Raw genomic sequence first — 14148 nt, 5'->3', positions numbered from 1 at the left:
ATGATGCAAATTAAAGAACTCACTCGTTATTGCTAGCTAATCACATGACTCATATCACCAATAGGGTTGCTTCTATGAGTCAGGCCCCTAATTTCATTCACTTCTATTAAACCAACAGACCACCAATAAAATCCCTCATAACGACCAAGCCCCTGAATCAATGTCATAGTGGGTGTGATTTCAAGGCAGGTTTGAGGGATACCCTATCATTCAAACCTGGTTCAGCAAATGCTTTAAGTAATAAAATCCATCTCTATTTGTCACATTCAGTTATATTCTTCAAATCCCCTTACCTATCACTTGCATTAATATATTTCCAATACGGAAAATGTAAAAACATGTTGAATGCCACAATCAATCACATGCTTCGCTAGGGCATTTGTCTCTCAACTTTTTAAGATATCATTACGATGTTCTAATATTCTATCTTTAAAAGCCTGGTTGGTTTTTCCAATATAAAGTGCATCACAAACCGAACATCCCGCACAGTAGACTATATTTCTTGTCTTACAGTTGGCAAAAAATCTAAAACAATTTCAAAGCCAGTTGTTTTATGTGTGTACGATGTACAAGTTAAAACATGGCTGCAAGCATAACAGGAATTACATTTAAACGTTCCCTTACATTCTGTATACAAATGGATGCTCTTTTTTGAATACCTATAACAAAGTTGCTGTTTTAAAGAGAAATTATTCCTAAAATTAAATTTCGGTTGAGTGTCAATAAGTTCCCAGATATCCAGGTCAGCTAACAGAATAGACCAAAGTTTCTTGAAAACATTGCATACTATATATTGTCATTTGAGAAGAGATAAAACAAACTGTATCTCATTATTTCTGCTAGAAAAATAGGGTCTCCCCCTACCATTCCTACTTTTCAAAACCTCTTCTACACAATAATCAGCTTCTGTAGCATTATAGCCACTATCTAAATACTCAGGTTTCAGACTATTAAAAGCTTCAATAAGATCATCATTATCATCATGAAGTCTCATGACTCTGAAAAACTGGCCTCTCAATACATTTTTACTGACGTGGCACAGATGCATACTAGATTTATGTAGAAATGTGTTCCTTTTAACTTCTTTACTGTACAACTTAGTCCTTAAGTGACTCAACATTTTCTTACTCACTCTGACATCAAGAAAGTCTATACTGTCACTTGATGCATCTTTTCAGCACAGTCACAGAGACAACAGTCCCTCACAGACACTTGATGAGACAAACCAAAATAATGAAAATGTGTAATATAAAATATAAGACAGTGCAGAACAACCACATTTTAATAAATTGCATGAGCTCCAACATGAATGAAGAGAAAAAAATCAGTAAAAAATATACGCGACAGTAAGACATCATTAAGGCCACATGCAAACATTTTTCCTTAGTGTAGCAAACTAAAGACATCCAGTGAAAAAAAGACAATGAAACCCGTGAAGTGCTGAACTGGTATAAGTAAAAATCTGCTTAAACCCTTAGCTAGATTATTTTTCCTCTGGAAAGAGGACTTTATTTTTGCTAAATTAGCTGAGTCCAGGATCTGACATTCTGAACAGTTATCCTTATTTCTAATCTTTAAAAAAAAATACAAATAAGACATTTGAAGTGGGAGAGTATAGTAAACATGGTTACTTCCAAAGCAAAGCATATAGAAGAAATATGAAATTATGTTTGTTTTAGTTTATCAAGTAGATGATAAAAAATGGGAATAAAGAGAAAAGTAAGTCCAATGGTTGGAGAAATGCAAATGTGAGTTGGGTAGAGAGAAATGAGAAAGAAAAACAATAAGAGAGAGGAAGAAAAAAAAGACTAGGTGGAAATCAGCAAAAGTGTGGGGAGAATAATAAGGGAAGATTAAGGTAGTGGTGCTGTGTGAAAAGTTTAAATGAAGGAGGGATTTGATTTTCTTTAACAGGTTAGCAATGTTAGTGTTTGATTCCGCTACAAGGTCAGGAAGGATAGGTTTACAAAACTTTGCTACATGAACACTATAAACAGAGTCGCCACAGTGGTTATTAGATCCCATGATTGCTGCTTGGTTTGGATAGTGAGATCTGAGGTCTCTGTCTTGTTACATTCTTTGTGATAATCTGACATGCATGTGACTTAAGTACAAGACTGTTCCTAACAGAGATGGCAGAGAAGTAGGGAATACAGTATTCTCCTAGCCTTGCTCATAATGACATGACGTGCATTCATAGGAGGCACAAATACCTCAGATCATTTGAGGTACAGAATGCAAAAACTTTGTTGAAATAGGGATCTTAAAAGAAAAAAAATCCTTAAAGCAATCAACTGCCAAGGTCCTCTAATATTAGTTTTACAGATAAAAGAAGCACTTTGCTACAATTTTTTTTTACAAATTTTCAGTGAAATACAGCTGACTGACAAAATGTAGCAAACCATGTTTCCTTGATTGTTTGTATTACATGCAGTGGACAAGCAGCTAAAGCTATGATGACTTTGAAACAGAGGAGCAAAATGTGAAAATATTGTGATAAAAATTACCTAGAAATTTGTCCATGGATCCAATGCTGTTCTCTTGATTAACATTTTTCTCCTTAGCATCTGCTGTATGAACTGGAACAGTTTTCAGATTAGAGGTTCTGGCTTCTTGTCTGCTGCTGCTTCTGTTTTCTTCATCAAGCTGTAGTCTGCTGTACTTTCTATCTCTTGTGTGTTTAAACCTTTTACTAGACTTAAACTTCTTTGTGGGAAGTTCATCTTCTGATGAAGAAAAATTACCAATGCTCTGAGATTCTCTCTCCAGGTTATGACGATTATGACTTTTTACTCTACTTTCTTTGTGCCTGTCAAGGCTCTTAAAAGGGATACCTTTCCCTTTAATTCTACCATCTGTAATGTTTTCCCTAGTATGCCTTACTGTATTAAACTCAACATCATCAGACTCATCACTAAATCCATCTTGACTGTCAGAATGCAGATTTTCATTAGGGCTCAGTGGTTTGCCTCTAACTGATTTTAAAGTTGCCTTATTACCGTAAAGCCCTTTAGAAGACCTAGAATAACAATTAGTTTTAGCAGAAATGGTTGTATACCTTTCATTATCAGAGTCCTCAGAAAATTTTGAAGGGGGGACGCACTTTGCTTCATTTCTGTCAAATACATTTTTCTTCAAAGTTGATGTCTGAGCAGGGAAAATAACATCACTGTCATCTGATCTACTAGCTCTTGCAATGAAATTAACATTCTCAGAAATGGGCTTCTCCCTTTGTCTCTCTACTGTTCTTGCCATTTCCTTAGAGCTGCCATAAGCAGAAATGTTGTGTTCGGATGCTTTTGGTTCATGCCCTTCTTTATCTATGTAATAGGGAAATTGTGGCGCTCCTTGTTGCCCTGAGGTTTTACCTTTATGATTATTTGTTTTATTTAAAAGAGAACAGTCCTCAGAAATTTCGGTGTCAGACTCATCAGAAGATGGTTCATCAGAAAGGCCATCACTATCACTGCATTCAATTTCTGATCCTTTCTTTGCCTCAAGTAGTCTTGAAAACCCACATTGAAGCAGTGTAAGTTGCCCTCGAGAGTTAGCATTAACATCTTTTACTGAAATGCGACTTTTATTCATTTTCTCTTTAGCAGTAGTTACACCTCCAGGTTCATCTTCACTGTCACTGCTGAAGTCAAACATTAATGCAGCTTCTTTTCTATCCATTAGATTTTTTTTTTCTAGTTCATCTTGAAGTTTACGCTCTTCTTCCACATTTTCGCAATCTGTATCTAAAGTCTAAAAAGAAAAGCAGAGAGTAAAATGATTACAGTACTCTTGTCTGATTCAGAATTAAACTTTCAGTGAATCCTTTAAAAGACCAGGGAGTATCTGTCAGTGCTTCACTTTTACAAATGAACTGTAGTTATGAACTTACCATAAAGCTGGATCCTTTCATTCCGGTCTTTCCAATACAACAAAGGTGTTTTTGAGCCACGTTTTGGATATTATTAAGCATTACTGGACCTCCAGCCTCAATCTCCTTTAAACCTTTCCATTCTGTAATCCTTTTCTACAACTAATCTCCACAGATCGAGTTTGCTGCCTACTTCAAGATTAGAAACTCTAGACAAAAAAGGGTAATACTGGAGAAAAGCTTCAGGATAGGCTCATAGATAGGTACTAGGCTATCAGCCCAAGGGCCTACATAACCCTAGCCAACAAGGTTTCCTGGCTTACGCCACCCAAGAAAGTTATTTTCCTGTGCCACTGTCGAGCAGAGACACAGAAGTGATCCCCAGGGTGCATTTACTACTTCCCATCCACTCATCAAGATTTTTCTTGAAGAGTGCTAATGAAGAACTTTGCTTGACATAGATGGGTAGCCTGTTCCAGAGTATGGGAAGTCTCTGGGACAGGAATCTATCCCTCCAGCATGTCCTGTTTATTGTGGTGACAAGATTTAGGTCCCTAGAGCGTGTAGCTCGGAGGGATTAGGATTTCTTTAGGTGTAGCATGTCCAACAGCTCTGGGTTTGACATAGCTTTATATGTTAGGCAGAGATCACCTCGGAGTAGGCGATATGCTATGGAGTAAAGTTGGAGTTTTATGAGGCGGTTAGTGTAGGGCATTTGTTTGAGGCCAGTAATCCACTTTGTGAGGTACTTCTGTGGCCTTTCCAGCTGCTGCAGATGTCTTGTGAGGTACAGTCTAAAAGGGGCGTTGTACTCTATAATGGGTCTAATGAGTGTCGAGTAGAGTGGAACAATGACCTCTTTTTTCCTGGATGAGAATCCTTTTATGATGAGGTGTGCCATGTAGAAGGGCTTCTTGACTACCGTGTCAATGTGACTATCAAAGGAGAGACTACTGTCCACCTGGGTCCCAAAGTCTCTTATCACACATTCAGTGTTAAGTAGATTGCTGCCTATGTGGTAGTTCATGGGTACACAGTTTTTACCAAAGGGGATGACACTGCATAGTCCCATACGTTTCCAGGCAAGGTAGGGGAAGGAGAGAACAATGTCAAATTGGATGGACTGGAATGGAAGCATTCAGTGTTACTGGTAAGTCTATAACTACCATATCTTACTAATTCAGTCCATCCAATCTGACTAACAGGTCAGAATCCCAATCATCTACTAATTTGGGGGGCATCATGACAGAGGACCCTTCAGAGTTGTGGGTCTGAAGAAAGCCTTGGACCTAGAGATAAAATCTAGCTTAGAATGTCCAACAAAGATGGGCAGCTCAGATCAAGTTACTGACCGATTCCATGAACAGAGCAATTTTCGAAAAAGGTTACAGACCTTGTTGAATGAGCATTGTATAGATGAGGGAAATTCAGTCAGACACCCACCTGGAAAGCAAAACCATGGAGGCTTTCCTTCTCAGCTTAACATGGGTGAAGGACAAAAAAAGTTGACTCCCTTTTTGTGGATTTAGTTTTATGGAGGGAAAATTGCAATTGTCTGTGGACATCTAGAGTATGAAAAACATTCTCCCCTCTACTGGTATGATTTGGAACAAAAACAGGTTAGTGAACTGGTGGGCTCAAATGAGCTTCTGAATCAACTTTGTGAATGAAGAAGGATCAGTCCTGAGTAATACTCTGTCCTTATGAAAAATCAGATATGGCGGTTTAGAAGACAAGACCAGAAATTTTGAAATTCTTCTAAATGAAGTAACTGACACCAAAAATAGTGTTTTCCAAGACATAAAATTTAACTTTGCAGAAGAGGCTGGTTTAAAGGGCTTTTTTGTTAAAGCTTCTAAAATAAAGCTAAGACCCCAAGGAGATCTGGTTCCTTTACTGGAGAAGTAAAGTACTTTTCAAAATGGCTTTGCATAACTTATAAGAAGCTATAAAATGGGAGTAAAAGCCATTATGTCAGCTGGATATAAATGCAAGCTGGATCTTAATGGCAGCATAACTGGAACCTGAAACAATTAAGCTGGAAAGAAACTGTAGTATATCATGGATTGAACCAGAAAAGAGGTTAAGGTTATGGTCTGCTGCCAAAAGAGAAAATAACTTCTATTTACTGTGACATACCCTGCAAGTGGGCTACTTCTGAGATGCAGAAAGTGTCCACAATACACACTGAAATAATAAAGGGTATTTGGCGATTAAGGGAATTGGAGAAACCTACTGGTTAACTTCAGGATGTGCTTGTCCAGGTAAGGCACTGCAACTGAGTGAAATAGAAGATCTGGATGCAGATCTAGAAGCAATGGGCACCTCTTGAAATGAGGTGCTAGCAAAAGGATACACATTTATTATGACCAGCACAGGGTAATGAGGATCACCATGTCTTTGTGTTCTGCTACTTTCTGTAAGAACCTGGAGGTAAGAGGTACTGGTGGAAAGGCATGACAGAGTTTGGTAGGCCACTGCCTGGCTACAACATCTCTCAGGATACTGACTTTGGAGGGATGGGGGTAAAGAAGCTACTGCACTTGGTGTTTCTGAGGAAGGCAAACAAATTACAATGCTGGCCCTAGTGGTTGAAAATCTACTTGACTATCTCTGGACTGAGAGACCACTTGTGAGGCATCAAAACTGATTTGTTGAGCCTGTCAGTAAGAAAGTTCATCATTCCAAGAAATGTGCACTACAATCACAAAATGACAAGATGCAATCACCTACTGCCATACTCTCATGGCCTCCAGGTACAGTGCGTAGGTCTGTTTCTTTCTAATACCATATTACAGACCTACTGTCCTTTTGGCTGAATCTTGGGGTTGAGAGGTCAGGACAGTGTGCTAGTCAATGAGAACTGCCCTCACTTCAGGATACTAATGCGAAATTAGCCTTTGTCTGATTTCAAGCTCCTTGGACTATCCCTTTGATACCCCCCCCCCCAATACCACCACAGAAGATGTCTGTAGTCAGAATGACGGCTGGTGGAAGAATAAAGTACAGTTGTGTACAATCTTACCATGATGGTAGATGTCCTTCCATTTCACTGCTGCAGCATTCATAACAACAGGGATCAACCAAGCCAGGGGGGGGGGGGGTGACGTCTAGCCAGTATACCAAAGCCTTATGTAGTTTTAAGGTACGCCACACATCTCACATATACTCCTCACACAGTGTAGGGCATAATGGTGACATCTGGACTTACCATCTTCAGAAGTGAGAGCTCCAGTAGGAATGCCATTCCACTGAGTAGAGAGGTAACCAGTACATCCAGAAGAGAAATGGACAAGGGGGAGGAGGGAGGGAGTGAATACTGCAACAGTGAATAAAAGGACTTATACCATTATGGTAAGATTTTACACAACTATATTACATTCTTCCATTTCACTGTTGCAGTATTCATAACAATAATGAGGCTGCCAAAGCTCAGCAAGGAGAAAGGGAGGAGGACTGACTAGCAAAGCTCTCTAGGAAGCCATGAAGGATAGCCCTAGCAAAAGCAGCTCTAGCTCTAGAAATTCCATCCAACTTGTAGTACTTGGTAAAAGTATGCAGAGCAGACAGGTCAAGGTAACTGCCTCAAGCATTGAGTTAGTATCCAACCCTTTGAAAAAAAGTACCAGAAGAAGCCACAGGTCTAGCAGAATGAGCCTTAACAGAGGAAGGAAGGCTCTTCCCATGAAAGGAATAACAAAAAGAAATGGCATAGAAATCCAAGAAGAAATAGTCTGAGTGGACACAGCCAATCCTAAGGGCCCAGGATGAAAGGAAACAAACAGCTGATCAGATTTATGAAAAGTCTTAGTCTTACCCAAACAAAATCTGAGTTGTTTATGCAAATCTAAAGTCTGCAGGACTTTCTCATTGGCAGATTGCAGAGAAGGGGAAAAAGTGGGCAAATGAACAGAGTAATTATGGAACAACTCATTTACCACCTTGGGCATAAAAGAAGAATTAGTATGAAGGGAGTCCTTATGAAACACCAAAAAAGGAGGACAAGCCATAAGGGCTTGACGCTCAGACACTCGTCTGGCAGAAGTAAGGGCTAAAGGGCTAACAAAAGTACAGTCTTCCAAGAGCAATGGTGCAAGGGAGCTGAAGATGCAGGCACAAAAGAAGAATAGGTAATTTTTTCCAAAACAAAATTAAGATCCCAGGGAGGAGGAACAGGCTTCCCAGGAGGCCTAATATGAAGGATGCCTTTAAGAAATTGTTTAGCTTCAAATCTAGAAATTGAAGGAGGAGACGAAGGCAGATAAGCAGAAACAGCTGATAAGTGAGCCTTAACAGAAGAAATAAGCCAACCCAGCATTGATCAGTCCACACAGATAAGAGACAACCAAAGGAATATCCACAGAAAGTGGATCTAGGTTATGTGAAAGGCACCAAACAGAATATCTCTTCTAACTGGACAAGTAGGATTTCCTAGTATTAGGTTTCCTGGACTCCTGCAGGACCCTAAGCATGTCCTCAGAAAAAAAGGTGTCTATGTGGAATGAAAATCCTATTACCCACAGTGTCAGTTGAAGAGCAGATAGGTGGGGATGGATGAGAGATCCCTTGTCTTATGGGAGTAGGCCCGCCATGTGAAGTAGCTTGTGATGATTGCCCTTGGCTAAATCAAGAAGAGGAGGGAACCAATGCTGTCTTGGCCAAAAGAGAGTCACCAACAAGATTTTGGGAGCATCATGTTGAATTCTGAGCAGGACTTTTGGAATGAGAGGAAGGGGAGGGAAGGCATAAAGAAACATCCCCTTCCAAGAAAAAGATAGGGCATCCACCTTCCAAACTAGACGGCTTGGGAATCTGGCCCAAAATAGAGGAAGTCGTCTGTTCAGAAGGGAGGCAAAATGATCTGTCTGATGAATACTCCACTGATGGACAATGTCCAGAAACACATCCCTGTAAAGCATCCATTTGCGTTATTGAATTATGGACCTGCTCAGACAGTCTGCCACAATGTTTTGGCCTGAGAGAATGTATACTGCCTGAAGAGTCACTTGATACTGGACAGCTAGTTCCCACAGCAGGAGTGCTAATCAGCAAAGAAGATAAGACCTTGTCCCTCTTGTTTGTTTACATACCACACCCACTGTGGTATTGTCTGTAAACATCTCGAGAGGTCCTGGGCAGAAGAAAGGATGAAAAGCCTTAACAGCATCTCTTTGACACTGATGTGCTCTCTCTGCTGATAAGGAGACCAGACTCCTTTCACCTTTAGGGAGCCAAATTCTGCTCCCCTTCCCACATCTGAAGTGTCTGTGAACAGCTCCTGAGAGAGAAAAGGTGGATGAAAAGGGAGCCCAGAACTGAGAGTTAATTGCTGAATCCACCACCGGAGTTCCTTATTGATACATGGTCGAAGAGGAACTACAAATTTGAGGGGATGAGCATACTGAAGCCACAGACTTCAGAAACCACTGAAATGTTCTCATGTGGAATTTGGAAAGAGGGAGCATAGGAATGGTGGAGGCCATGAATCCCAGAGCTCCCAGAAATTCCCTGGTTGTTACTGAAGCCAGAGGAAGAAGGACTGAAAAAAGGAAATGAAGAGTTATGGCCTATAGGCACAGTACGAATTCTACACCCCAGAAAGACATGATCAGGACTTTTTGAAATTTATAGTGAACCCTAGGCTCTGCAGAAGGGAAATGGCAAAATGGAGATCTTGCAATAAGGCCTCTGGAGAGGATACCTGAAACAGGAGGCTGTCCAAGTAGGGAAAGACTTAGATCCCACTTAGTCTGCAAAAAGCAATCACAGGAGCGAAGCATTTGGTGAATACCCTTGGGGCACTAGAAAGGCCAAAAGGCAAAGCAGAGAACTGAAAATGCCAGGAAGTAACAGAGAAATGTATAAACTTCCTGAAAAGGGGATGAACTGGAATATGAAGTCAAGCATCCTTGACGTCCCGAGGCACCATATAAACCTGAGGAAGCAAGAGAGGGAACAAAGTCTGAAGGGACAACATTCGAAAAGAGGGGACCTTCAGAAATGTGCTTAGATGAGAGGTCTAGAACTGATCTGCAAGTACCCTCTTTCCTGGGCAGTAGAAACATTCTGGAGTAAAGCCCCCTCCTCCTTTGAGAAATTGAAACTTCTTAATAGTTCCATGAGTCAACAGATAACTTAAAATGTCCTATCATGAGAAACACAGCCACTTAGAAGCAATCTATATATTAACACGTAGCTAACTATATACCCAATTTAATCTTGCTACTAATGTAATAAAGGCTCAAATGCTTCTAACTTACTTTCAGTTTAATCAATCTGTTACCACCATATTCTCTTCTCTACCCAGCAGTTACTGAAACATTCACAGATATACTATATAATCTATGGTATTGGACTGATATGCATTGTATGTCCTGCATATTTAAAATTTAATTTTTGTATGTTCTCTGTAACCTAGTATTTTATATTTGTATACTGTCTAGTTTACTGTATTGCCTCTTTGAAATTTGTATAATGTCTGTTTGAATTTGGAGCTTTTCTCCCAGGGCCTCCACTGAAAATGGGCTCACTCTGGCACAGTGGACTTCCGGGTAAACAAATGCAAATAAATAGATCAATCCTGAGCCACCCCTGGAGAAGGAAAGCTGTTCCTAAGGGGGTTGAGGAATTCCCATAAAAGGGTAAAGAGATTTCCAGACCATGAAATAGCCTTGGTGGATAATGGACAGAACCCAGGAGTCCTGAGTAATCTGTAACCAAACAAGGAGGGAGAGACAGGAAGGTGAAGAGAAAGAAGAATGCGGCTGGGAAGAATAGGATAGTCAGACAGTACCTGGTTTATCAGGAAAAGGAGACTTCTGGGACACACACGTCTAAGTAGCTTTAGTAGGAGGAGCCTGTTTCCCACCTTTCTTACCCTTGGGGGGCGGGGGAGACTGCCTATGAACAAAGACTGGCTTATTGGGGTAATTTCTGAAACTTGGGTACAGGACAAACAAAAACATGTTAGTTTCTATAAAGCCTTGTCCTGAAGAGACTTGACAAAAAACAAAAACAGCAGCAGCTCCGTCAAACAAGTGTTTATTATCTAGAGGAGCACCCATTAACTTAGCCTTAATATCATCAAGCAAAGGTTAAAGCCGAAGCCAAGAATATCGCCTTGTAACAGACTCAAAAGTGGCAGCCCTAGAAGAAGCATCTACGGCATCATAATTAGAAGTTATGTACCTACCATAACGTTCCATGTTAGTTGTCTTCTCTCGCCTTCTTTCTTGCTGGATGGGTTCGGAGCCGATCCTCGGCTCCGACTCGGCACTTGCTTTAGCTCGAGAACTCCTTTTACCAGCTCGAGGCAACCCTATATCCCATGATGCAAGGCGGAACTACCTCAGATCTCGTTTGGCAGCTAACTTACCCTGCTAAAGGTTATCCTAACCAAAATAGGAACAACGCTTCCTAAAAGAAGTCCTCATAACAAGATCCAGAGGAAACAAACTAATAGGAACTCTTCAAGATCTGTCCAGGCCAGGGGGAAGGAGGGAGGGACGCAAGAAAGAAGGCGAGAGAAGACAACTAACATGGAACGTTATGGTAGGTACATAACTTCTAAATGTTAAGTTGTCAATCTCGCCTTCATTCTTGCTGGATGGGACCGCGTCCCTAGCACCTGTATCCCGGGTGGCTCAATGGAACAGACTCTTGAGAACTGTGGAACCAAAACTGGCCCTATCTCTGGAGGCCAAATCCAACTTGTAATGAGAAACAAAGGTATGAGGCGTGGCCCAAGTAGCTGCTGCACAAATGGTATCAATGGGAAGTCTATCCTGAAAAGCTGCAGAAGTGGATAGACTCCTGGTCGAGTGTGCTTTTGGCTTAGAAGGTAGTTGTTTGCCTCTGAGAGAGTACACATAGGAAATGGTGGAAGTCAACCATCTGGATAAGGTCACTTTAGAAACTGGAAGACCTAACCTGTTTTCTGCATAAGAGACAAACAATTGGTCCGATTTTCTAATTTGTTTAGTCCTATGCAAGTAGTACCTGAGCTGACGATGGACATCCAAAAAATGCAATTTCTGTTCAGCTCTGTCAGAATAGTTAGGGAAAAAGACTGGTAATTCTATAGATTGGTTAATATTGGTTTGAGATACAACCTTGGGGAGAAAGGAAGGGTTAGTTCTTAACGATACCCTGTCCTTATGAAAAACCAAATAAGGTGAACGAATACAGAGAGCTTGAATCTCGGAAACCCTTCTAGCAGAAGTGACAGCCAGTAAAAATATAGTTTTCCACTTCAATAACTTCAAAGAACATGAAGCAGACGGTTCGAAAGGAGGAAGTATCAAGGATGCTAACATTAAGTTTAGATCCCATTGCGGAGGAGGATGCTTTATAGGTGGTTTTAGGAGAAAAACTCCTCTCAAAAAGGCCTTGCATAATCTATGAGACATGATGTTATTGTCATGCAAGCCAACATGATACTTGGAAATGGCAGCCAGTTGTACTTTGACTGCAGATGACGAGGATCCCGAATGAAAAACCTCCGCTAGGAAATCTAAAACAGAATGTACGGGAGCAGTAAAAGGATCAATATTTTTGGAGTTTGCCCAAATCGAAAACCGTCGCCACTTGCTAGCATAAGTAGTCCTAGTGGACGACTTCAAAGAAGACACTAAAATGTCTCTGACTGAGTTAGAAATCATTGGTAGCCTGGCTAGGGAAGGAAGTGGAGCAACCAAGCAGTGAGGTTGAGAGAATGAATGGCCCGGTGCTGCTGACCCGACTGGTGGATCAAAAGATCCGGAACTGGGTCCAGATGCCAGGGCTGCACCAGAAGGTGACGATGCAGAGACGGAAACCAAATCTGTCGAGGCCAAAAGGGAGCAATGAAGATCAATTTGGCTCTCAAAACGGTGGCTTTCTGAATGACTTGTGGAATCAATGGAAAGGGAGGAAAAGCATAAAGAAGACCCCGAGGCCAATCCTGGGTTAGAGAGTCTCTCAGGGGTTGGCCTGGAAGGGGAAATAGAGTGAAATAGTCTGGGCACTTGTTGTTTTGAGGGGTAGCGAAAAGATCGCAACAAGGAGTGCCCCACTTCAGAAAAATCTGATCCACTACAGATTGATTGAGAGACCACTTGTGAGGCATCAGAATAGATCTGCTTAACCTGTCCGCCAATAGGTTGGACCTGCCGGGGATGTGCGTTGCTATCAGAAACCGCTGAGAAGAGATCGCCCATTGCCAAAGTCTGAGAGCTTCTCGACATAAGGGATAGGACCTGGTTCCGCCCTGTTTGTTGATGTACCAGACCACGGACATGTTGTCCGTCTGTACTGCAATAGTCCCCGTGGGAAGAAAGTCGTCGAGGACTTGCAACGTTAAAAGCACTGCTCTCATCTCCATGACATTTATGTGCAGATGGTATTCTATGGGTTGCCACGTCCCGTGGACCATCCTGCCCTGATAATGCCCCCCCCCCCACCCGATCAGGGAGGCATCCGTGGTGACTGTGGCAACTGGAGGAGGGGGAACAAAGGGTCGGCCCTGATGAAGAAGAGGGGAAGATATCCACCAGCCCAGATGAGCCCTGCAAGACTGTGTCACTAAGATCTCGTGTCTCATCGGAAGATCGTGATACGACCACTGTGTGAAAAGCATCCACTGCAGGAGACGCATGTGAAAGCGAGCCAGTGGTAGAAGAACAATGGCCGCAGCCATTAGACCTAGAACTTTCAGGACAAACCTGGCTTTGATCTTTTTGCTTTGTAACAGAAGCCGAACAAATTTTTGGATGTCCAGAATTCTTTGATCTGTTAGTCTGGCTAACATTTTGTGTATTTAACTCTGCCTATAAAGGTGATAGATTGGCAAGGCAGCAGAGAAGATTTCTGAAATTTACTGAAATTCCCAGATTCTTGCAAAGCTGTAGGGTGTAGTCTCTGGACTGAAGAAGCTGACACTTGGTGGTGGCGGAGAGGAGCCAGTCGTCCAAATAAGGAAACACCTGGAATCCTAGGCGTCTCAGGTGAGCTGTGACCACTGCCATGCATTTGGTAAACACTCTGGGGGCTGAAGTGAGGCCAAAGGGCAGGGCTCTGAATTGGTAATGACTGGCCCCTAGCCGAAAGCGGAGAAACCTCCTGGAGCGCCTGTGAATCTTTATGTGATAGTACGCATCCTGAAGGTCTATAGAGCACATCCAGTTGTCCTTGCCCAGAAAGGGCAGAATGGACTGAAGTGTGACCATCCGGAATCTTGCCTTTTTGACAAATCTGTTCAGATTGCTGAGGTCTAATATTGGTCTCCACTCTCCCGTCCTTTTGGG

The 14148-nt window shown here is 41.7% G+C and overlaps 1 protein-coding gene across 1 annotated transcript in view; it reads right to left on the bottom strand.

The window, feature by feature from the left end:
• The window catches only part of ERCC6L2 (ERCC excision repair 6 like 2), a 1190567-nt gene that overhangs the window by 339617 nt on the left and 836802 nt on the right, over positions 1 to 14148 (bottom strand). The window contains exon 16 of the mRNA XM_044058934.1: positions 2508 to 3747. Coding sequence (XP_043914869.1) covers positions 2508 to 3747 — 1240 coding nt within the window. The remainder of the gene's footprint in view (positions 1 to 2507; positions 3748 to 14148) is intronic.

Source organism: Protopterus annectens, chromosome 17.part0 (genome assembly GCF_019279795.1).
Source record: "Protopterus annectens isolate FY-2018-M chromosome 17.part0, PAN1.0, whole genome shotgun sequence".
Taxonomy (NCBI): Eukaryota; Metazoa; Chordata; order Ceratodontiformes; family Protopteridae; genus Protopterus; species Protopterus annectens.
Note: the sequence above shows the minus strand (reverse complement) of the source record. Positions and strands in the feature narration are given on the sequence as shown.